The 23,393-nt window shown below is 36.5% G+C and overlaps 1 protein-coding gene across 1 annotated transcript in view; it reads left to right on the top strand.

Moving 5' to 3' along the window:
* The window catches only part of LOC135208735 (protein Wnt-7b-like), a 92,716-nt gene extending 70,024 nt beyond the window's left edge, over positions 1-22,692 (top strand). The window contains exons 3-8 of the mRNA XM_064241228.1: positions 5,174-5,403; positions 15,562-15,727; positions 16,873-16,972; positions 17,794-17,949; positions 18,692-18,863; positions 19,259-22,692. Of these exons, the coding sequence (XP_064097298.1) occupies positions 5,174-5,403; positions 15,562-15,727; positions 16,873-16,972; positions 17,794-17,949; positions 18,692-18,863; positions 19,259-19,410 (976 nt within the window). The 3' untranslated portion in view covers positions 19,411-22,692. The remainder of the gene's footprint in view (positions 1-5,173; positions 5,404-15,561; positions 15,728-16,872; positions 16,973-17,793; positions 17,950-18,691; positions 18,864-19,258) is intronic.
* Positions 22,693-23,393: the final 701 nt, after the last annotated feature.

The following is a 23,393-nucleotide window of genomic DNA, read 5'->3' as shown; positions in this document are numbered from 1 at the left end:
ATAAGTCATGCAATACATGCACGTATATATATATATTATAGCAAACTTATTTCTAAAACACCAACAGCCTTCGTAGCTGTAACGCGACTCATAAAATAAAATAAAAAAAACCACACACATACAAACAATCACAGCGCAAGCACAAACACATAACCCAAAACATTCAATCAATCTTTTCGACGCCGCCGAAGCAGGCACGCAAGGCCTCTTCGTAACCTCCCACAACCGCAAACAAAAACAAAGCCGTTAAAAAAGTAAACAAATAAACAAGTCTGTCTGCGGTCAGAAGTAATCTTCTGCCCTCCTCTGTAATCTCCGAAAGTGAACACGCGAGTATTTACTCGCCGCTGTTATCCAAATAGAGGAGAGGAGGACTCATTTAGAATTCATGAGAAGGTGAAAAAAAAAAGGAGTCTGGTGGACTTACCTTCCACCTGGTCAGAAATGCGCTCGCGCGTGCAGATATACAAATGGAAACACGCTTATAATATACATACATACATATATACATACATACACACATAATTATGTATCTGTATAAAATATATATATATATATATATATATATATATATTATATATTCATATATATATACATATATATGTATAGTATATATATATATATATATATATATATATATATATATATACAGTCAATATGATGACAAAATTAGCTTCAGAAAATTAAGACAATTCAAGTTATTGAAAGAATACATAAATGGCATATAATAAGGACAAGATAATAAAGTCATAGCCAGCCAGACAAGCTAAGTAATTAAGGGAAAATTTTAAAAAAGATTCTTTTGTCATATAAAGGCATATTGTAATGAGGTCTTCAGACATTCAGTTAGATATATTAGACATACCTATTCTCTCTGTCTCTCTCTCTCTCTCTACTCTCTCTCTCTCTCTCGTCCATCTCTCTCTCTCGTCCTCTCTCTCTCTAAAATTTTAAAGAAAACAGGAAAGTTTTTTTTTTTTCATATATATTATATATATATATATATATTATAGATATATATATAATATTATATATAATTGAAGAAAATAACCCTTTTCCTTTTTCCTTTAAAAATTTAGAGAGAAGAGAGAAGAGAGAGAGAGAGAGAGAGAGAGAGAGAGAGAGAGAGAAGAGAGGAATAGTATGTCTAATATATCTAACGAATGTCTGCAGACCTTCATTTGGTCATCAATTATGATGACCAAAAATTAGCTTCAGAATTAAGACATTAAAGTTATTGAAAGAAATAAATAGTGGCATATAATAAGGACAGATAAAAAGTTTTTCTAAAGGCCAAAAGCATACAGCTAAAAAAGGTTTTTAATTTAAGGGAAAATTATTAAAAAGGAAGAGAGGAGTTCTTTTTGTCAATTATAAAAGGCTATTGTAATGAGGTCTTCAGACATTCAGTTAGATATATAACATACCTATTTTCTCTCTCATCATCTCTCTAATCTCTCTTCTCTCTCTCCCTCTCATCTCTCCTCTCTCTCTCTAAAATTTTAAAGGAAACATGAAAAAGTTTTTTTTCAATTATTATAATATATATATATTAAATATATATATATTATATCTATTATATATATTATAAAATTATATATTGAAAAAAAACCTTTTCCTGTTTTTCCTTTAAATTTTAGAGAGAGAGCGAGAGAGAGAGAGAGAGAGAGAGAAGAAAAATTTTAGAGAGAGCGAGAGACGAAGAGAGAGAGAGAGAGAGAAGAGAGAGAAGAGAGAGAGAGAGAGAGAGAGAGAGAATAGGTATGTCTAATATATCTAACTGAATGTCTGAAGACCTCATTACAATATGCCTTTTATATGACAAAAGAATCTTTTTAAAATTTTCCCTTAAATTACTTAGCTTGTCTGGCTGGCTATGACTTTATTATCTTGTCCTTATTATATGCCATTTATTTATTTCTTTCAATAACTTTAATTGTCTTAATTTTCTGAAGCTAATTTTTGGTCATCATATTGACTGTGGCAATTATTGAACGTTTTATTTACCGTCAAAAAAAGAGAGAGAGAGAGAGAGAGAGAGAGAGAGAGAGAGAGAGAGAGAGAGAGAAGGAAAACAGGACTTTTGTTTAAAGGAAACAATTCAGGAGAATTGTAAAACAAACAATTAATTGAAACAATCCTTTTTTATTTGTAAACTGTAATCTCAATTAGTAATCCTACGTGATGGATTGTTTAAACACAGAAAATACGAAAATATTACTCAAGATATGTAAAACAAATAAGTGAGACAAACAATCCTTGTTATTTCGTAAGCAATAATCTCAATTAGTAATCCTGCGGGGTTCGAGATATTTAAAACATCTCAGTCGCGTAAGCAGACGCTACAGAGAAACTCTCACCAGGAGCCGAGCCTTTGCATTCCATACATCGAACTCCAAAGACGCCAATTAATCCTATAAATCATGGACGCCCTCACTGAGAAACATTACGAGAAACACTTCCACCGCTGGTAAAAAAGGGTGTGTTGTGTTGTGTCTCATTCCTAAGGCCCCTCGATGATTACCGACCGGTGGCACCTGAGCGAAGGATGCAACCTTTCCCTCCGTCTTCCATTCGCGTGACTTCGGACAGTTTGTCGTCCTTGGAGGTGGAGTAGCGATGTGGGCCCTTCGCCTATGGCGAATGTTTCTTGGGCCTTTATTCTGTTGGGTTCTGTTGGACGCTCCTTCCTCTGCTACTGCTGCTGCGTGTGGGTTCTAGGGTCAAGGAGCCTCTGAAAGCTAAGAGGAATCATCATCAATTCTGACTGTTTCTACGTATGCCTTTCTTTTTCTTCTTTGACGTTCCTATGTAAGCCTTTCTTTCTTCTTCATCTTCTTCGACTCATGTTTCTGCATAAGCCTCTCCTCCTCCTCCTCTCCTTTTCTTCTTCTTCTTCTTCTTCTTCTTCTTTGACTGTCTGTTGGTCATATCTCGAAAGAGAAGGAGTGATTTCATATCAGTGGTATGCGATGGACTTCGTTTAAAGGTGGGTCGACGGCAGGAACCAGAAGCTGGCTAAATTATGAAGATGTCGGAGCTTGTTCATAAAAAAGATGAACTATTCATTAAAAAGAGGAACTATCATAAGGAGATGAAAAAGCAAGCAGTAACTTTCAAAACGAGACGAATAGGCGGACCTTCATTAAAAATTCACATCTGTGGACATACAAATGGAGAAAAGCAGAAACATTCAAAAGGAGACCAATAAGAAAACTTGATTAAAATTTCAGGTCTGTGGACAGTCAAATGGCCAAAGTAAACCTCACTTAAAAACTCCCATCTGTGGACAAACAAATTCAACAGCAAGCATCTACGGACAAACAAATATCAAAACAAAACTTGTTTAAATATTTCCATCTACGGACAGTCAAGAAAATCAATAACTTTCAAAAAGCAGGATAATAAACAAACCTCACAGAGAAACCCACGTCTATGGACGAACAAAAAGCGAAAAGCACGTGGGCAGAAAGAACACAACTAATAAAAAAACACCATTATTCCTCTTTATAAACATTTGTGCTACGATAAACATTACAACTCCTCCCTTACCCCAACCCCCACGCTCCCCTCCCCACAAGAAAAAATTCTACGATTAATAAAAAAAAATCTTTGACCCTGGAAGATTGAAACATCTCGACGAGCGAAGGTAGAAGCCAAAGCCAATCGTAAATCCGAAGCGTTACTAGTCATTAGTATACTAAAAAAAGCAAAAGAAGAAGAATGGTAGTAATTTTCGTATGATTAAGGTTCTGCGGTGCCCCGTGTTGGGGTAATACACGGCTAATCCCTGTTGCATCCCTGTTGCATACTTTGCAAGTCGTAAGGTAGATGGTAGCTCTGGTCGATTTTAATCGAAAAGGAATCTTTCTGTCTTTTTTTTTAATATTAACAGTCATTGTGTGCTTATGAGTTATCTGTGACGAAATCTGATTGATATTAGAATTATGAAAATGATAAAGATTATGTTTATAATCGTGGGAAAATTAATTAACAAAAACAACAAAATAGCAAAACAATGTCATATTGTGATTATTCATCATCACCGGTGTTATAACAACACATAAACACACACACACACATATATAGTATATATATAAACAAATATATATATATATACATATATATATATCTAGTATATATACTATATGTATATATATATATATATATATCCACTCCTAATCATAACCTAGAACTAATTACTGGGACGAGAAACCAATGGTTCTGTGCATAATTATCATTACGATGAGATCACTTCTTAAAAAAGAGAAAAGGTGAACAGGCTGCAGTTATACCCAGGTGAGCAGAATTAGCATTTACAAGAATATTTCAATGTTCTTAACATTGCCATCCTGCACAGGATGACAACACTTACGAGCCTTTTTTCAGAACCTCTTTCCGCTTACCCAGTCCTGAGTCACCAGTTTCTTTTTCCAGGTAAGTAGAATATTCTTCTTTACTAGAATACTTCAGTATTCATAACATTGCCATCTGCAAAAGATGGCAACACAGAAGCGCTTTTCTCAGAACTTCTTGGCTTACTCAAGCCCGAAACACCCAACTTTTCTCTCTCCAAACAGGGCCGTGTAAGCAGAATTTGTCTTGACTAGAATATTGCAATGTTCTTAACTTAACCATCAGTACCAGATGCCAAAAATGAACAACCTTTCTCAGGAAGTCTTGTTGTCTTACACAATCCTAAATCACTTCTTTTCTCTCTTCGAACAGGACCGCGTGTAAGCAGAATTTGTCGTGCCTTTTCCAGTTGCGGTTCCTCGTTGGACGAGTGGTTTTCGCGCTCGGCTGCCAATCCGGTGGTCCGAAGTTCGATTTTCGGCTCGGCCAGCGTGGAATCAGAGGAATTTATTTCTGGTGATAGAAATTTATTTCTCGATATAATGTGGTTTGGATCCCACAATAAGCTGTAGGTCCCGTTGCTAAGTGACCAACTGGTTCTTAGCCACGTAAAAATATCTAATCCTTCGGGCCAGCCCTAGGAGAGCTGTTAATTAGCTTAGTGGTCTGGTAAAACTAAGATATACTTAACTTTTTCCAGCTGCACAAGATGGCAACACTCCCGAGATTTTCTCCGGACCTCTCCATAGTCTCGGGTCTTCTTCTTAGCTTAATCAATCATAATCCGCTCTTCTTTTTCTTCTCTCTCTCCAAACAGGGCCGTCTCCTCGGTGGTGGCTCTCGGGGCCAACCTCCTGTGTTCTCGGCTGTTGGGTCTAACGCCTCGCCAGAGGAAGATCTGCTCCAGGGCTCCAGACGCCATCGTGGCCATCAGCGAGGGAGCTCGAGTTGGGATCAGCGAGTGTCAGCACCAGTTTAGGAACCACCGCTGGAACTGCTCGCTCATGGCCGGAGCGAGCAGCGTGTTCGGCCATGTTGTGCTCGTTGGTGAGTTAGGAGCTGAGTTCTTATTTTGTTTGTTTGTTTGTTTGTTATTTTTGTCTTCCTATCCTTTATTTTCTTAAGTGGAAGTATTGAAGTATTTTTCTTTAAGAATGTAAGATAGTATAAGTATTCCAATATATATATATATATATATATATATATATATATATAGATATATGTATATATATATATATACATATCTATATATATGACTGGTAAAAAATGTTCTGTAACAACAGAATTCCATCTAATAAAAGGAGCCCATAAAAACACAAAACTATAGAGAGAAAAGTACTATATTTCAGAGACAGTATATAATTATAGATATATATATATATATATACTATATATATATATATATATATTATTATATATACTGCTCCCCGTAGGAAGTGTGGCTGTAATAATTTTGGGATGAAGTTGCTAGCCCCATACCCTCATCTACCCCTAGCTCTGACCAACCACATTCGACTAACACGCAGATACAAAATTCACTGCTCACGTCAACAAAAACAAAACTTACTTTGTTCAGGAAATTGTAGGAATCTACAAATTAGTCTGATTCCTCTCGCTAAATTCGGCCAGTACGGTCTCTCGTTCTCGCGAGCAGTGCGCAGGAAATCTGGATTACGAAACGTGAGGATTTCCTATTTAGGAGGAGAGGAGGAAGAGAAAGAGGAAAGAGCACAATAGGAAGAAGAGCAAAAGCAGGAGGTTCTTGTACAGGTAATGGACTCCTCTGCTTCTTGTTTGTGTACACACACATTCGGACAAAGAGCCAACAAGCCTGTTTTGTTTACCAATTTTTTTTTTTTTTTTTATAAAAAGCTACTGCAAGTTCAATACATATATTCTTTGTAATTTGCACGAATTCGGACAAATATTCTATTTACTTGACTGGATTTTCATTATAAACATTAAACTATTGTAAGTTCAAAAGACACATTAATTTGGGTCATATTTTGATAAAGAGTTTCTAATTGTTTAAAATAAAAATTGATCTGTTGTGAGTTCAAAAGATTTTTCTCGAAGCAAACGTAAATATGAATTTTCTCTTTCGTTGAGATGACTTCCATACGCATTCAGAATTCGTAACTATTTATCTCAACTTGTGCTGCAGCTAAAGATACCAATCATATCTTCCAAAAGAGCTGTACAGTAAATGGAACCTTCCTGCAACATTTTGCAACATCGATGCAATACTGCGTATTTAGCCCCCGGAGGCAAATCCATACACTGAATGTCTTTTGTGTCATTCCTAGATCCGTTTTCTATACAATTCAAAAGAGCGGTGCCCATTGAATCCGAGATTCTAATCAAGAGCTTAATCTGGGCGATACGAACCTTCTTTTTCTCTCTCTTTTTTGGGCCTTTGCAAAAGCAACAATTCATTGTAATGCAGTGCAATTCAAACGCATCTTTCTTCGAGTGCGCACAGAGATTAGGGAAAGCTGCGTAGTCGGCGGTCCCTTTCATTCTCTCTCTCTCCCTCTCTCTCTCTCTCTCTCTCTCTCTCTCTCTCTCTCTCTCTCAGCGTACAACAAACGCCGATGGTCGCGAGTCCTTTTGAACGAACTTGGAATTACGACAGAATCCGTCTCATTTAAAAAGTTCATCGTCAAAGCACATTTGTAAACATTCTCCTCATTTCAGAGGTTTTAGATCCATAAAGACTCACAAAAGATTTATTGAAATGTTTTTGCATTCACTGGAAAAAAAAAAAATCTTAAGAACAACAAACAGGAAGTTTGTTTGGAGAGGAGAAACAACGCGGATGCTTGTAAGGGGGATTCCCATTTGGGTCCGAAGAGGATTGACAAGCCCTGAATTTATTGTGAAGAAGAAGAAGAAGAAGAAGAAGGAGAAGAAGAAAGAGGTTTGTATTTACATGTATTGCGATTGCCCGTCTATCTTTCACTGAGGGCCCTGGACAAAAAAAGAAAGAAGAGAGAGAGAGAGAGAGAGAGAGAGAGAGAGAGAGAGAGTGGCCGAATGGACAACCGGGTTTAAAGACAGCTATTACGCGGCATTATGTAAACAAGTCTGGACGAAGTTTTGGGGGAGGAGGTAGGTGGTAGGGATTGTCGGGTGTAACGGTGGGGGGGGGGGGGGGGGGGGGGGGGGGGGTGGGGGGGGCGGTGGGAGGAGCGGTGGGGGGGGGAGTTGTTTGGCTTATGAAGACCCGGTAAGGAGGGTGATTACTGATGGCATTCGAATGCAGTGAGAGAGAGAGAGAGAGAGAGAGAGAGAGAGAGATTAAGGCGCTACAGAGGCAACGGGGGAAAAAGAGGAGAGCAAAAACTAAAAGAAGAAGCGGAAAAGAAAAAGGAGACTTTGTTGGCTTGGTCGTTACAATCAGTTACGGTACATTTTCAGGGTGAGGACATAATTCCCTTTGTGAATGAGGGTACGGTACCGGGTACCTATCACCGCTTTGGGTACTTATACCCATCGACTTATCTCACTGAAAAATGGCAGGGGAAGTGGAGTGTAATCTTGGTGTATGAAGTTCGGGATATCGAGAGATATAAAAAGGGAAGTTATTTGCATGACAATTATGTTTTGTCAGGCTGATAGCCTGATAGCGAGGGTCGTCAACTACCCGTGGCTGATGTCGTTTGGGGATTTTTAGCAGTTTAGTAGCAGCTGTTGTTTGTCAAACAGATAATAATAATAATAATAATAATAATAATAATAATAATAATAATAATAATAATAATAATTAAGTACATACCATTTATCTATAAATTATTAAGTTGCTATTACAACCTAATTTTTTAAATAAAAAAAAGAGGATAATATGATTTTTTATTGTTATAAACGAGATAAAAACGGTGCTCATATATATATATATATATATATATATATATATATATATATATATATATATAGTATATATATTACCTTCTGTTACCTCTTTCAAATGAACACCATATTCTTTGGAAGCCTGAATTTCAAGTCAATAGTTCTTGTGGGCATGAACTTATGAATAGGGTTCATGCTATGAATAATAATAATAATAATATAATAATAATAATAATATAATAATAATAATAATGATAAATAATAATAATCATAATAATAATAACAATAATAACTAATAATAATAATGATGATCATATCAATAAATTAGTATTTTTAGAAAACATTTCTTTAACCAAGATATAATACATCGGCCAGCTATTAGCAAATACCAGCCCTGATGAGAAGAGAATAATAAGATTGAAAAGACCCATATATAAAATCAATTCCACTGATGCTGCCATCATCTTTAACAAAACATGTTTGAGAGAGGGTCTCCTACCTTCATATAATAATAATAATAATAATAATAATAATAATAATAATATAATAATAATAATAATAATAATCTAGGTGCTGAGTATTTAGAAATCAATTTCTAGACATCCTTGACCAGATTAAAAGCGTCTATAAACTTTTTATTTCGAGTGAATGCATTGCGTTGAAATCTTAATCATCTTTGTTATGCGTACGTTTAAATATAAACACGAGAGAGAGAGAGAGAGAGAGAGAGAGAGAGAGAGAGAGAGAGATGCTAAGGAATTCGATAGCAGCAATGCAACGGCCATTTCGCTTAATGGAAATTCCTTGGTTTGATCGTAATACATTCCAGTTCTCTCTCTCTCTCTCTCTCTCTCTCTCTCTCACATACACACACACAACCAAGAGTAGTAATTCTGGATTAGGATATACGTAATGTAGGCACTAAAATATTTTATTTATTCTCTCTCTCTCTCTCTCTCTCTCTCTCTCTCTCTCTCTCTCTCTCTCTCTCTCTCTCTCTCATATTCAAGAGTGGTAAATCTGAATTTGCAAGCAATGACGTGGAAGGTAAATATCTTATTAACACATAAATTTATGAATAATTATTCTGTTAAAAAAATAGACACAGAAGTGCAATAAAAAAATGAAATAAAAACTCTGGAAATTAAAAAATCCAGGCAAATCCCAAATTAAAAGAAAATAAATACAGATAAATCCCTTCCTGAACTGTGGTTGGATTTTAAATGATTGAAATCAAAATACCTTTGATACGAAAACAAAATATATAAAGAAAATTATTGATTTCAAATCTCAATGAAAAAAAAAAAAAAAAAAGGTTTATTGTCAACTGTGTTCGAAAAGTTATCCAAGATAACTCTCTCTCTCTTTCTCTCTCTCTCTCTCTCTCTCTCTCTCTCTCATTGTATCTAACTTTACATTCGACTGTTGTAACAACAGCTGGTATCAACAGCAGAGATAACAGCTGTTGCAGTAAATACTAACCGCTGATTCTGTACTTGTATATTAAACCGATATATAAAATAGGCATATATTTTTTGGGTTTATTGAAAGCCATCCTTGACCCTCCATGGTTTTACGGGTGTCATATAACTATAACTTTTCACCTTCATATCTTTAGTATCGTTTTCCTCCTTATTTCTTCATGACTCTTCTCTTTCCTCTACTGTCCTTTTCTATGCTCAACAATTCAATACGTATTTTTTAGCCTGACTAGCACGAATGTGTGAATAAACTGGATAACTAAAAATATTCAGCAATAAATATACAATAAATATACAGATGCAGATCAGCTGATAGTATTTACTGCTACAGATTTTCTTTCTGCTGTTGATAACAGCTGTTGTTGCAATAGTTGATTGTAAAAGTTATATACAGTGAGAGAGAGAGAGAGAAGAGAGAGAGAGAGAGAGAGAGAGAGAGAGAGATCGAATCCTTAGATAAATTCCCTTACTAATGTGTGTGTGAGAGAGAGAGAGATCGAATCCTGAGATGAATCCTGAAAAAATAAAAAAAAAAAAGATGACTGAGAGAGAGAGAGAGAGGAGAGAGAGAGCGAGAGCAGAGAGGAAGAGAGAGATAGGAGATAAACATTCATTAACTGAAAAGAATGATAAACTTAGAGGAAGAGACGAGAGATGCGATGGAGAGAGACGAGAGAGAGGAGAGATATCGAATCCTGAGATTAAATTCCATTCCTTTACTGATGACTGAGAGAGCGAGAGAGAGAGTGAAGGCGGGACGAGGGGAGAGGAGATGAAGAGGAGAAAAGGTCCCGAGTGAGAGAGAGAGAGGAGGAGAGGAAGCGGGAGAGAGAGGAGGCGCGGGAGAGTGGAAGAGAGAGAGAGAGAGAGAATTCTGAGATAAATTCTCTTACTGAGGAGAGAATAGAGAGAGAGAGAGAGAGAGAGAGAGAGTCGAATCCTGAGATAAATTCTCTTACTGATGAGGGAGGGAGAGAGGGAGAGAGAGAGAAAGAGAGAGAGAGATAAAACAGCAAGATGAATACATTAACTGAAAAGAAAGATATACTTAGAGAGAGAGAGAGAGAGAGAGAGAGAGAGAGAGAGAGAGACCGAATCCAGAGCAGCAAGATAAATTCATTAACTGAAAAGAAAGATATACTTTGAGAGAGAGAGAGAGAGAGAGAGAGAGAGAGAGAGAGAGAGAGAGAGAATCCTGAGCAGTAAGATAAATTCATTAACTGAAAAGAAAGATATACTTTGGTAGAGAGAGAGAGAGAGACAGAGACCCTACATTATTAAAAGCCTTTCCACCTTCGGCGCCTTCCACTTGATTAATGAAGGACATCGAAGAAGGACACCTTATCGGTGAAGACCCATGACTGACGTCCCAGATATCTGCACAGTGTTGGGGGCGAGGGGGGTGGGGGGGTGTGCTGGCGGGGGGCGGGCGTGGGGGCCCATCTTCCATGAGCCTTCTCTGAACCAGGATTGTTTAATGCCTCAGACGATAATGACGAGATACGGACCACGAACGAGGCTTTTAAGCGTTGTATTAAGCCATTGTGTATAGGTTAGAGAGAGAGAGGGAGAGAGAGAGAGAGAGAGGAGGGTGTGTGTGCTGGGGGAGATGTTTAGATTTATAGGTTTAATATGTATTTAGCTTAATCAAATTTAATTAATATAATTCGATACGTTCATCTTTATATTCGTCTAATAAGCATGTATTAATGGTCAGGTTACAAGCATGCAAATGCTTTCCATGCAGGAAGAGAAGGTAACGAATGAAATGCTTTGCGTGGTGCTTTTTTATTGCTTTGTGTTCTTAATATTATTCAGTCATTTTAATTACACTTTTATGACGAATCTTATGTAGTTTTTATTTATTTTTTTTGCTTCATTATATAGACCTATGTGTAATTACGTGGTTAATGGAGGTAAATAGCAAACTGTTAATAAATTATTGGTTAAATAAGCTTGCTTGATTTAATTCCCACTGTATAATCGTGTGAATGATAATTAATTATAGGCGTTTTTAAAATACGCAGGCATAATTGGTCTAATCACGATATAACGAACGAAAGCCGTCCACATCAGTTCCAGAAGATTCAAAGATTATCAGATAGTCAGAGCAGGCATTATAGCCACGCGAAAACTCGCCTTCCAAAGAAGATATTTGCGTCAATAAAAAAGACACTTTGAAGACGTATAAAGACTTATAAAGACTTATAAAGACTTATTAGCCTAAGTCTTACACACGCTGCTGCCAGCCACCTACCCTCTGGTCACTTACTTCGCGCCTTTATCGAGCGACTGTCGGCGAGGATGTTATATACGAGGCGATAAAACTCTTGATAGGGACAAAGTGGACCTTGGCAATCTTTCGGTTATCTCTCAGAAAAGAGAGAGAGAGAGAGAGAGAGAGAGAGAGAGAGAGAGAGAGAGAGAGAGAGAGAGAGAGAGTTTGGGACAAGAAAGATTGGTCTAGGGTCGACTTATCAGCCAACGCCTCTTCGGGCTCAGAAGTGTTAATGGCAGACGTTTAAATGGTGATAACAGCTAATGATAATTATCTAAACCTTCTATTACCCTGAATGCCGGATGTGTGTTCAATGTAATTTTCTTATATTTATGTTTAAAGTGAATAGTCAGTTATAAGCGGTATTGTTAGTATTCATACACACACACATAGGCCTATATTTATTTCAGAACAGCTGAAACTGCTAAGAGTCAGTGGTTGTTTGATTCATAACTTTGTTCTCAAAGAGAAAAAGATAATTCAGTATTCTCGGATTCGATGTCGGATAGTGACAACAGGCCGTGCTGTTATAGGGCCAGCTATATAAAGAAGAAGAAGAAGAAGAAGAAGACGAAGAAGAAGAATCAATGACACAAAGCGAGGACACAGCTCTGAACTACCCACCCCAAAAATTGACTAATTTTTTACTAATGTCTACCGTTTCCTTTCCTCCCTCCTCGAAGTCGAGAAGACACCGCCCCTCGATGTGAGAGTTAAGCCTTGGTACTAATGAGTACCCGAGACCATATAATCCATACAATCACACTTAATCGTAAGCTTAAATCAACTCGAATCGTTTCCAGGATACTGCAACTGGTTCTGGATCGTTTCTCCTTCTCTGAAGGCTCATTTTTATAACCAGTTCTGTCTCTGGGTCATTTGCATTCTTATTCCAGAAAGCTCGGCGCCTTCCGGAATGGATGGTGTGAACTGAACGTGGTGTTTAGGCCGTATTCCTTCCTTTGATTACAGTCCAGTGTCTCCTTTAAATTCCAGGGAGAAGAAAAAGAATGACACTAATAGAGGGTGAAGTCACATTTTCAGGTCTTTCAGCCTAAGGCGAAAGACACAGGCCACAGCTGGACCCACCCAGCGATTATGAGTCTAGAGATATCTCTCTCCGACTCTCAAGACTAGCATCAACTATCTCTTTCTCCCCCATTCAGTCTCTCTCTCTCTCTCTCTCTCTCTCTCTCTCTCTCTCTCTCTCTCCTCTCTCTCATATACTTTAGGGATCGAATTTAGACTGAGTTACACCCTTTTCAGAGCCTACAAAAGTAGGTTTAAAATCTTGTGCTCCTGGTGACAAGAATAAGAAATAGAAATGGCAAAATAACTTTATGAGTAAAAATTTTACTTCAGTGAATAGTCGATATGTCTTACGGTGTTATAGGCCAAGCCTATGCTAACTCTTACAGCTGTTGTTTTAAAATAGTACTCAAAGGCTTATTTTGTTCCAGGAATGCATTGGAATATAGGTAATCCTTGTAGCACTAGTGAGTCATGCTTCAGTTTTAGTGATTTAAATGATTTTGTCGCCATAGACTTGTTTCAAAAAATACTATTAACATCCACTGACATAATAGAAAGGATCCAGAAAATAAAAACAGATTATGAATAAATGAACAGACTTAAAGCTCTGTAATTTGGCAAAAGTCATTGTCCAATATTTATGAAAATGTTTCATTAACAGTTCTCATTTAACGTTACACAAAGTGTCCCATTGCATTTTATACTGGAGGTAATGTAAGACAACGTTAACAAATGAAATATTAATCTGAAATAAAATATGTTTACTTGATCAACGACAATAATTGGTCAGAAATATCACATACTAAAGTCAGCGTAATTAGTTAAATAAACTTGTTTGCGTAAATAGCTTGTAATCTAGATATTGTCATTCCATCGGCTAGAATGGTGACTTTCCTTCGCTCCATTTCAACTTAATAAAGGCCTTTAGCATGAAATAAACTTCTCTAAATATACCTGGGATTGTCTTAAATTTTTCATGAGATCTATTCTCATTCTAAAATAATATCAAAATCTGATAGGTCATTTGCGACTATTTACAAAAGATTTGCCCAATTCATCAATGAATTTACAACGTAATCATATGATAAAGGCATTTCATCCCAAAAATCCTGATATTTCATCGAACTAATTTTTAAAATGACAACTAACTATTTTTTCATATCTTTGTTGGAAGAGTCTCATATAAAGCCACTTACAAAATTTTACATATTCACATACCTTAAAGAATAGATAATATGTGATTTTGCATAATCAATCTTAAGATTTAAGACAATAAATATGTACCCCAAAAATATATGTGCGTGTGTGTAGAGGACATAGATATGGTCATATGATCACGATTTCTGAACACGTCAGAAAAAGGAAAGGATTTTTAGTCTCTTTTAGTCTACCATTAACATTCTCATTTTCTATCGGCTTTTCCGTTTTCTTTTATGAAATGTTTATGGGATTCTTAGCTATACGTGAGTCTGTCTTTAAGTCACTTGCATCCTGGATGTGTTTTGCAATTTTAGGAATATATCTAAGACTGACATTTCAATATTTGTTAGTATTTCTTACATTTGATAAAAATATCTAATATTTTACAGATATACTGGACTGGGGCTAGGTAAATTAAGTCCCGTGAATCAGTGGCGGATCTAAAGATCTTTCATTGGGGGGGCACTTAGGATTATCATATACTATACTACATGTAACATTTGCACACATACGGTACACATTATATCAATATCAAAATATATACTATATATATATATATATATATATATATATACGTATATATATATATATATATATAGTATATATATATATATACCGTAGTAGTTGTGTACAGTTGTTGTTATTGAAATAATTATTACCTAAGTAAAATTTGCTACTAATAATGATTGATTGAAAGAAAACATTGTTCTGTTTCATATCCATGGGGTGAGGGACACGTGACCAGGTAGGTCAACCCCTCATTAAATCCGCCACTGCCGTGAATTACAATTTACACTCATTCTTAGATTCCTAGAAAAACCCTATCCGAATTCCAAATATAATATAGGCTACCGAACATAGGATTCCCATTTCTCACCTGCTCGTCACCGGTTCCTTGATTCCTAAAACGAGATTTAGCTGAATATTCCTTTACCGGGCATAGAATTCCCACATTCTTTCTGAATTCCAACTTCTTTAGAAACAGGATTCCCATCCAGGTATTCACCGATTCCTAGATTCCTAAAATAAAAATCTATCTGTATTCCAGCTTGTCTGGTAGACGTAGGATTCCCATTTCCCACCCAGCTAATCACCGATTCTCAGATTCCTAAAAATAACAGATTTATATGAATTTTACCTAGTCTACCAGAGTCCCATTTCCCTCCGATTCCTAGATTCCTAAAATAGAAATCTATGTGTATTCCGGCTTACCTGGTAGACATAACGTTCCCATTTCCCCATCCAGCTAATAACCGATTCCAAATACCTAAAAAATAGCGATTTTTTTTTAGTCTACCGGACATAAGATTCCCATTTCCCGCCGATTCCTAGATTCCTAAAAAAATAAATCTATTTATATTCCAGCTAGTCGGGAAGCCGCTTACGTGTACGCCGTAGCCAGCGCTGGAATGGCCCACAGCGTCACGGCGTCATGCGCCCGTGGGAACATCTCCACCTGCGGGTGCGACGATTCCCGTCGGGGTCACACCGACGCCGGGTGGAAGTGGGGAGGCTGTAGCGCCGATATCAAGTAAGTCTGGTGATATATATATATATATATATATATATATATATATATATATATATATAATATATACATACATATATAGTATATATATAGAAAAGGAGGCAGGAATTGTTGAGATTAGCCAAGAATTATTTAGTAGGTATTCCTCAGCTTTGATTTCATGTGAACCAACAGTCATGCGAAATGATTAATTTATTAATAAAGTATATCTATTTATCTACCTATCTATCTGTCTAGTTATCTGTCTGTCTCTCTGTTTTATTGTAAGTAAAAGCTCCCGTTCCACTTTTTTTTTTATCGATTATCTGATTTGTCCGATTATTCAGTTTTAGCCCTTATCACCATCTACCCTTCTTTTCCAAATCAGATTCTAGCAATTCTTCCATTTAAATGCTTCTCAGGTCTCGGGTGGTAGGGAGATTTCAGAGGACCATGACAGGCCCCGTACTCCCTTTTACACCATATCTTTCTCGTAGTATGCCTTGGCGCATAGGCTTGTGCTGACATAAGGCCAGCTTCGTCTAAGAAAGCCAATGGTCTTATGTCGTGTGCTTTAATAATAATCTTACTATAATGGGCGTAATGTCTGTCCGTCCGTCTGTCATTCAGTTACGGCCAAACGGCTGGTCCGATGGGCATGAAACTTGGCAGGGTTATAGTGAGGACCCGTAAGATGGTTTATAATGGGGTTTCATCCTATTCCCGCCCCTCCCCCCTTTCCGAAGGAGGTGGCGGTGAGAAGGGATTCCCTGAAACGGAGCTGGTTCTGTCCGTGATACGAGGCTGGTTACGCCCTTAGACTTAGTTACTTTACAAATTTTCGTACATGATTTCTGTATACGTACGTTTGCTGGTAATAATAATAATAATAATAATAATAATAATAATAATAATAATAATAATAATAATATAATAAAAATCAACTATGGTCTTTTATCTTGTGCTTTGATATAATAATAATAATAATAATAATAATAATAATAATAATAATAATAATAATAATAATGATAATAATTTAAGACAGATAATAGTAATTTGTGCTGTGCTTTAATAACACTATTGATACCTAATAATCTAAAAAAAGCAACTATCAATTTCCCCCATGGTAAATGAACTTTCTCTGAATCCCCATTTCCCGTCCTGAACAGGTACGGAATCCGTTTCGCAAGGAGGTTCGTGGACGCCCGCGAGGTCGAGGGAGATGCCAGATCCCTGATGAATCTCCACAACAACAAAGCTGGGCGAAGGGTGAGAGAGGGATACATGATATTTGTGAACGTTTTACTTTTTTATGAGACAAAGCGTAAACGTTGCTTCTAGTTGGAAACGTTTTATTGGGAGGGGATGGATTGTGCTTGTTGGTTTATTGACATGTAGACCACGGCATTGCAGTCTGTTTGTTTCTAAATTTAATGGGTGTCTTGTTTTGTAAATAGCATAGATTATTACTTCTTGAGTTCAGTGTTAAAACTGTTTAGTTTTGTTCATTGATCCATCGGCTTAGAATAAATTTATGTTAAGCTGAAAATTTTAAATTTTGACCAAAATAATTCGGATTTTATTATTGATCATAGAAACATCACTCACTATAGGATTAGAAATGTACAGAATATCCTCATTAATTTTCTATGGAAATTTTTAAGGACATTATCACAAGTTCCTAAAGAACAGATTACTCGATCTATGAGGAATAGCTTGACTATCCTGAAGTATTCTTACGGGAAAGTTTATAAATCTTTTGGCTGATTCTTAAATCAAAAGATAAGACATCTTAACTGATTTTTAAGGAGAAATCATTTCAAAGGATCTACAAGGAATAGATTGGACATTTTCCGTGAGCCTTAAGGATAATGTCATACATTTTTTATTGTCATGTTGAAAATATAATCTAAAAACTATTGTAGCACTCACTATCATGTTTAGCAATATGTAAAGAATAAGTAGAACCATCCCACAGGTTATTGAGGAAATCACTGGAACCTGTTGATTGATTTTCGTTGAACAGCTGAGAATCTCTCTTGCATGCCTCAGAACAAGAGCAGTGTTACTTATCGGCCTCTTCCACGCAGGCTCTTCGCAAAACCCTCAGAACGGAGTGCAAGTGTCACGGCGTATCCGGTTCCTGCACCATGAAAACCTGCTGGAGGACGCTCCCTTCGTTCAACACCATAGGAAAACACCTCCTGCAGAAGTATTATTCAGCCAAACGGGTCGTCGCTAAAAAGGTAAGGATTAAAGGGTGCGTCCACACTTCAATTAAAACTTGTCATAAACATGTTCGCAACCTATTGCAAACATATCCCAAACATGTCATAAACTTGTCAGAGACTTACTAAATAAAGGCACCAAACACGTTATCAACAAGTCAACGACCATAACCGGAGAACGAATCTCTACCCAGTGCTGGATAACCGTAAGAAGAATTGGCTAGGGTTTTACTGTAGTGTAGGAGTACGTATGCATTTTGTACAGAGATTCAACTATGAGACGATTATAATTGTCAACTCTGAAAGTCTGTTTATTAGCTCCCAGAGGTACTACCTGCTCTGATCGGCAAAGAAATGAGTTTTAACATTTTGATTGGAAAATGCTTGAAACTTTCGAAAGTTGATTCACATTACTTCTTCATTTCAAGAACTAGTATTACTCTAGCTGGATTGCCACATATGAATGATATAATCACCGTCTTATCTTTCTTCTTTGTTTGGCAAAAGCGAAAAACCTAGAATACTGACAGTGGTTAAAGTTTATGTCTCATATTCATTGCTAGAGGGCACCACAACCTAATAGCCTTCAATAAGGCTGCGGAAAATTCCTTAGAACCGCCATTCCACTAGATTTAAAGGACATCTTCGGTTACGAACTAATTCTACTTCGAAGAGTCGAACAGGCCACCACAGAACTCCAGTCGTTCTCTTCCCCGGAATTGAAAACTTTCATTATCTCACCAAATCCTCCCCTTTTCAGAGCCCAAGGAGGTCGAACCCATCCTTGAAGCTGCACAGAGGTAAGCGACGCTCGAAGAAGCCAAGATCCTCCGACTTGGTCTATCTGCAAAAGAGCCCAAACTACTGCGAGAGGAATCCTGCCACAGGATCTCTAGGAACCGTGGGTCGCAGATGCAACAGAACGTCGAAAGGTATATTTAATGGTCGCCATCACGAAGGTCCTTTGTAATTATCCTCATTATCATTTCTAGCCCCCTTTTTTTATTGTTAGACATCTTACCATCACTATGACAGTGTATGTCATGACATGACATTTTTCAATTGGGACTTATCTTTTAATATGCTGGGACAGACTAGCGATTAAGACTAATTAATATTTTAGTTTAGGTGGTGTAAATCAGAGCCAGACGTCCCTTTCAAAGGAAGAGAAATAGAAGATAAAGGTAGAGAAAGTGAAATACAACAGGAGTAAATGATTTGGGGTAGATCCATTGCTCCCTTCGATATTTAATTAAGTAAAAAAATTCCCAGATTTATAACTAAACTTGCCTAGTTCTCTCTACTTCCCTCCTTCCTTCTTTTGCAGAACCCGATGGCTGCGACCTCATGTGTTGCGGCAGAGGATACAACACCCACCAGTACATTCGCAAATGGAAATGCAACTGCAAATTCCACTGGTGTTGCTACGTCCACTGCCACACCTGCCAAGAGGAAACGGAAGAATACACCTGCAAGTGACCCAGGCTTCCTGGAGATGACCCCTTACTTCTGGATGACGAAGCCCAATATTCATAGGCACCGTCAGCTGAGGAAATGGTCCGATAACGATGGAATGTCAGCTGAGCTGAGGCAAGACGGCGGGAAGGCACATCTAGGGTGGTGCTCACTTCCAAATGGAGAGGAGTTGGTAGAGCTGTGCGTGCACAGGAAGCTCAGAAGTCAGGAGTTCAAACCCTGCCTGAGAGCTGACGTTCATTTCTTTGATTTCATCGTCATTTATAGCATTCGTGAATATCACTTTGAAGAGTGGTTATAATATCCTTCGAATCAATCGTTATCTGAACAGGGGGTTGGCGTTCCAGGGAAGATAAAGTGAGAGTGTTGTCACGACTGAGGGAAGTACTGTTGCTTTTCATACGGTAGTCGTAGCGTCTTCACGTGATGTGTTGTATCGTGTATGTGTATGACCTCTGAGATATGAACGTGCTTCTTTCATTCCCAGTCAGAAGAAAGCTTGAAATCTTACTTATTTTTCTTTAGTGTGATCGACGTCTAGAAATATCAGTTAGTCTCAGTAGAAGTCTGTTTGCTACAATATGCTTTCGAGTTGTAGAACGCTCTTGGAATGAAACTTCCAGCTCCATGGAAGAAAGTGATGCTGTTTTATTTACTATAAATGTAAAATGATTTGCATAAATTACGAAAGATTCAGCAATAACTCACGCTAAAGCTCACTATTACAGAGCTAGCATGAGGATTGAGAACTGAACAGACATGAAAGTATTATGATGATGCATCCTTGCAACCTTGCAACCTCGACCCACGGTAAAATGGTTGCCTCTGCCTTGTGGTTCATCACGATACGTGTAGTGAACAGTGGCAGAATACAGAAATATAGGAAACAGTGAATGAGTTGCTATTCAAGAATCTCATAGAGCAAGGCTCAAGTATACAGTACTAGAAGAGTTCTTACTAGAAATATAAGTCGCTAATTTACTCTTTAGAAACAAAGTGGGTTCATCTTTGCTCTACAGAGGAAAAAAAGATAAACTTGAAATAGTGACATATCAAGAGATTATCACAGGAGCGTGTCAACCGACGAGATCCTGAGATTCTGAGGATCATTGTGGTTTTGAGAAAAATGGAAAAGAGAGAATATGAGAAATAGAAACGGAAACAGAAACTTTAATCAGGAGATTAAAGTGAGAGCTGTAAATACTCGCTAATTGCTGTTTATCAGGAGTTGTTTATTCCTCAAGTTATGACCAGTGTATTGTGTAGTCTTGAGCCCATATCGCAAAGTAGCTTCTGTCGCTTCGTATTTCAACAGAGAATTCTTACTATAATCAAATGCATAATATATAAAAACTTGAGTATAGAGATTGCATAGGTGAAACATAAAGCTCTTCTGTCAGATACTAGTTTTAGAGCAACGGCAGATGATTTGACCTTAAAGTTCATTTCTGTGTTGGAACTGAGACGGTTGTTTTACAATTAGGTGTCCTTGGTATAGAAACCTTACTAGGTGATATGTAGCATTGGGCTTATGTATGTAAATGGGCTGTCATCAACTTTTCATTTGTAAACATTTATTTCTGAAGTTCACCTTAACTTTTTGGTAGCTTTTGGTTACCTAAAGCTGTAGCTAATCTGAAATCCAGCAACGTAATTATTCGCAATTTTTCAGAAATCAACGTACTTTTAATGAGAATATTTGAGCCCTTCAGAAGATTAAGTATGTGGACAAATTCATACAATGTTCCTTAAATTAAGACACCATGAGCTGATTTTGTTTACGAAACAGGTTAAACAGGTCATGGAATAACGACCCAGTAAGAGACTACAAAAGCGTTGTTAACTCTTTAACCACTTCCTTCTCTAGCCAGTTCTTGTAATAAAGCAGACCTCTTTGCAAAGATAAGCAGAATTAAACCAAGTTTCAATATAACTAAAACTTCTGGCACAATTTTATTAGATAATTAAGACAGATTTCAGAAAACGTCATTTACTTGTTTATCATTTAAAAGGTGCAACATGACAAGCCATTTTCTGTGGCGCAGCAGAAGGAAAATATCTCACACAGGTTGGCAATGATTAAAATCAAACTGATTTAATCACGTGATTAAATCATTGATTTTTTTTGTTTAAAATATCATGATTTAAAATTGTTTTTAATTTTTTTTATTTGAAAGCAAACAAATGGAAAAATATGGTTTAGAGGTTAACAAAAACTTAAGCATAACTGTGATGCATCTATTTATTTTGATATAAAATAAATTGCAAGGACATACTTTAGACCAGAACTGGAAACCTTAAAGGTAAATTAATAGTAATTCTGTTATAAAATACATTTTGAGGGAAAAAAAAAGATTGAAAAAACATCTAACAAATAGAAAAAAATAAATAAAAGAAATCAAACATATAAATAAATCACTGAATTTTTTTTACTTTTTTTAAAATAAAAAAATCAACCCTGGTCTCACGTTATCTGGGTAGTTGTATATGCTTTTAGACATTTGAATATCAGCTTGTGTCCTAATATTCTTAACTTATTTTAGGAAATTTTCTTAAAGTTTCTAATGACCTTTGTAAAACATATTCTTAGTGTAATGTAACTATTCTGGCAAGAATGTAACTCTTTAAATTTGATGCTTTTGCCTAAGATTGACTGTGGATGTTTGATCTAAGAAAAAATATAGACCAGTACCAAATTTACTCTTACTTGTTTTGTGTATCATAAATATATCCGTGTAACTGAACAGACTTTCAGTCAAATTTACTCTCAAGAGTTGTTTTTTGAATTACTATTCTTTGTACAATTTGAATTCCTTTATTCTGTATCACTTTCTTCTCCTTATCACAAATATTCTTTACAGAACTTTAATTCCTCGTTTGTCTTGTTCCTCTCAAAACTTTCAGAATTATCTTATATTTTCACTTCGTTTCATTGTGTCATCTGATCCGGGAGTTGTTAATTTATCGTGTAATAAATATGTATTGTACAGACAACTAAAAATGATGAATATGTCATCTCACTTAAAATCATCATTCCTTAATGTATCCATATCATACCATTCACACGAAAATGAACTTTAAGGCGAATCAGGTCTTTAGAAAAGTGCTTGCAAGCATGAATGTACCACAAACAGTTTTAAAATTTTGTCTTACAGTTTTTTTTTTTTGGTGCTTCTGTGTATCGTAAAAATTCTTTCTTTCTTCCGATGGCCACGTCGTTGTTTCATTCAGAATATAAAAAAAAAGGAAATTAGATTTTTACTCAATACAATATTCGAATATATTTCCAAGATATATCAAGGGTGTTTCATTATAAATCCTTTTTTCTAAAAATTAATAAGTTTGGTGTCTGTTTTCGTACTAACGTACATTACCAAAGTGGTTTTACAAGCGGTGACCACCTAGATGGAAGGTACGCTTTGACCTATAACGGAAGCAAATGAGGGCATATAAAATCTATGAATATAAAACTGGACATGTTAGAGACAGCCATTAACTAAACAATTTTTTATGCAAAGGTACCACATTTCAGATACCTTTAATGAGAGAACTGGAAAAACATTGCAGATAAACAATGACCTCAAAAAGGTTGATAAGACATGACGGGAAAGGTCACCACATATCAGTGTTCAATGATGTTTTGGTACCACTGGAAAAGAAACCTTTCTCAAAAGCTTTCTTACAGACTTTCTGTTAGCGGCACTGGAAGGAAATGGAGCAATATATCATACGTCAAGGCACTGAAAATTCAGATTATAATGAAATTATAATTATGGTAATTCAGAAGGTGACATTCATATGGAAAAGCAAATTTGTCCAGGCCATTCATTCGCTGGGCAAGCTTTTGCAGAACTGGAAGGCCTAAAAAAAAAAAAAGTTAAAGGAGATAAGTTTAGAACCGTTAAATCTAGATGACTTAACTAGTCAATAATGAATTCACACACAAATAACAGTACCTAATACATAAGAAAGTTAATAAACTTTTA

This window comes from Macrobrachium nipponense, chromosome 35, assembly GCF_015104395.2.
Source record: "Macrobrachium nipponense isolate FS-2020 chromosome 35, ASM1510439v2, whole genome shotgun sequence".
Taxonomy (NCBI): Eukaryota; Metazoa; Arthropoda; class Malacostraca; order Decapoda; family Palaemonidae; genus Macrobrachium; species Macrobrachium nipponense.
This window is presented reverse-complemented; position numbering and strand designations above follow the sequence as displayed.